Source organism: Acipenser ruthenus, chromosome 43 (assembly GCF_902713425.1).
Source record: "Acipenser ruthenus chromosome 43, fAciRut3.2 maternal haplotype, whole genome shotgun sequence".
Lineage (NCBI taxonomy): Eukaryota > Metazoa > Chordata > Actinopteri > Acipenseriformes > Acipenseridae > Acipenser > Acipenser ruthenus.
The window spans coordinates 210,418-212,917 of NC_081231.1; the positions used below are offsets into that span (position 1 = coordinate 210,418).

The 2,500-nt window shown below is 48.3% G+C and overlaps 1 protein-coding gene across 1 annotated transcript in view; it reads left to right on the forward strand.

Moving 5' to 3' along the window:
• The window catches only part of LOC131709350 (EGF-containing fibulin-like extracellular matrix protein 2), a 9,591-nt gene that overhangs the window by 7,004 nt on the left and 87 nt on the right, over window positions 1–2,500 (forward strand). Inside the window, 2 exon segments of the mRNA XM_059011789.1 lie at window positions 79–274; window positions 1,722–2,500. The exon segment at window positions 1,722–2,500 is cut by the window's right edge and continues 87 nt beyond it. Of these exon segments, the coding sequence (XP_058867772.1) occupies window positions 79–274; window positions 1,722–1,883 (358 nt within the window). The 3' untranslated portion in view covers window positions 1,884–2,500.

Consider the following 2,500-nt stretch of genomic DNA (forward strand, 5'->3'; position numbering starts at 1 on the left):
GAGTCGGACAATAAATTAGGAACACCTGCCATAGCGCTGTCGACTCAGCGTGCCTGTCCTCTGTCTGTCTGTCTGCAGCCGCTGCGTGTGTCCCGTCACCAAGCCAGCCTGTCGGGAGCTTCCCTTCTCCATCGTTCATCGATACATGAGCATCACCTCGGACCGGACCGTCCCGTCCGATATCTTCCAGATTCAGGCCACCAGCGTGTATCCCGGAGCCTACAACACCTTCCGAATCCGGTCTGGAGATGAGGAGGGGGAGTTCTACATCCGGGTAACCCCAGCGCCCCTTCCCCCCCTTCCCCCCTCACCCCCCCACCCCACTGCAGAGCTGTATAGAGGTCTATAGGAAAGAGAGCTCCACTCTCAACACTGCAGAGCTGTATAGAGGTCTATAGGAAAGAGAGCTCCCCTCTCAACACTGCAGAGCTGTATAGAGGTCTATAGGAAAGAGAGCTCCACTCTCCACACTGCAGAGCTGTATAGAGGTCTATAGGAAAGAGAGCTCCACTCTCAACACTGCAGAGCTGTATAGAGGTCTATAGGAAAGAGAGCTCCACTCTCCACACTGCAGAGCTGTATAGAGGTCTATAGGAAAGAGAACTCCACTCTCAACACTGCAGAGCTGTATAGAGGTCTATAGGAAAGAGAGCTCTACTCTCAACACTGCAGAGCTGTATAGAGGTCTATAGGAAAGAGAGCTCCCCTCTCAACACTGCAGAGCTGTATACAGGTCTATAGGAAAGAGAGCTCCACTCTCAACACTGCAGAGCTGTATAGAGGTCTATAGGAAAGAGAGCTCCACTCTCAACACTGCAGAGCTGTATAGAGGTCTATAGGAAAGAGAGCTCTACTCTCAACACTGCAGAGCTGTATAGAGGTCTATAGGAAAGAGAGCTCTACTCTCAACACTGCAGAGCTGTATAGAGGTCTATAGGAAAGAGAGCTCCCCTCTCAACACTGCAGAGCTGTATAGAGGTCTATAGGAAAGAGAGCTCCACTCTCAACACTGCAGAGCTGTATAGAGGTCTGTAGGAAAGAGAGCTCCACTCTCCACACTGCAGAGCTGTATAGAGGTCTATAGGAAAGAGAGCTCCACTCTCAACACTGCAGAGCTGTATAGAGGTCTGTAGGAAAGACAGCTCCCCTCTCCACACTGCAGAGCTGTATAGAGGTCTATAGGAAAGAGAACTCCACTCTCCACACTGCAGAGCTGTATAGAGGTCTATAGGAAAGAGAGCTCCACTCTCAACACTGCAGAGCTGTATAGAGGTCTATAGGAAAGAGAACTCCACTCTCCACACTGCAGAGCTGTATAGAGGTCTATAGGAAAGAGAACTCCACTCTCCACACTGCAGAGCTGTATAGAGGTCTGTAGGAAAGACAGCTCCCCTCTCCACACTGCAGAGCTGTATAGAGGTCTATAGGAAAGAGAGCTCCACTCTCCACACTGCAGAGCTGTATAGAGGTCTATAGGAAAGAGAGCTCCACTCTCCACACTGCAGAGCTGTATAGAGGTCTATAGGAAAGAGATCTCAACACTGCAGAGCTGTAAGCTAGTCCACATACTAATATGTATCCTGTGACCAATTTAGGTTATTTTTTTGCTGAGCAGAAGACGCAGGCAGCTGGTTTCACAGACAGTCCTATGAAACCAGCCTCGTGCGCATGAGCCGGCAGGTCGAAACTAAAAAAACGGTGCCCTGTTTTTGTCTCCGCAGCAAATTAACAACATCAGCGCCATGCTGGTTCTGTCCCGGCCCGTGACTGGACCCAAAGAGTATGTTCTGGACCTGGAGATGGTGTCGGTCAATCCCTTGATGAGCTACCAGACCAGCTCTGCCCTGCGGCTCTCAGTTTACGTGGGACAGCACTCTTTCTAAACTCCCCTCTCTGCGCCAAGGAACTAGGGAGGGGTGGGAGGGGGCAAACTTCATAGAGCAAATCCGCATCTACACAGAGAGAGAGGGGGGGTCCGGACAATAAATTAGGAACACCTGCCATAGCACTGTCAGCCGGTGGGGTGTAGGTGGCGAGGCTGCAAAGTGGTTATAATTGTTCCTGGTCAAACGTCCGGGCGTTTGGAATACAAAACTGATATCGCCATCTTTCGAGTTCTGTAATAATATATGCAAGCTGTATCTCCCAAGTGTCAAGATCAATAAATATAGGAAGCTAAGTCAAGCAGACAGAAGTAGGGTAGTGTCGTCTTCCACGTAAGCAGACACCTGTCTTTATTTCAGTAAGCGCCATCTAATGGACAGTTAGTGTATTGCAAGCAATAAAAAAGGAAAGTTGGTTCCGAAATGTACATTGAAGTTGACTTAGTTTCTTGTAGTTTTAGAAATGCTCAGAGAAAACGTGATAAGTTTTAATGACAAGTGTGTCGACTAGAAGTCTTTCTCAGCGTCTTAAATTCCGTTAAAAGCGAGTTTTGAAAATCAAAAGCCACACCAATCAAAAACAGATTTTTTTTTTTTTTGCGTTTTTTAGTATTAAC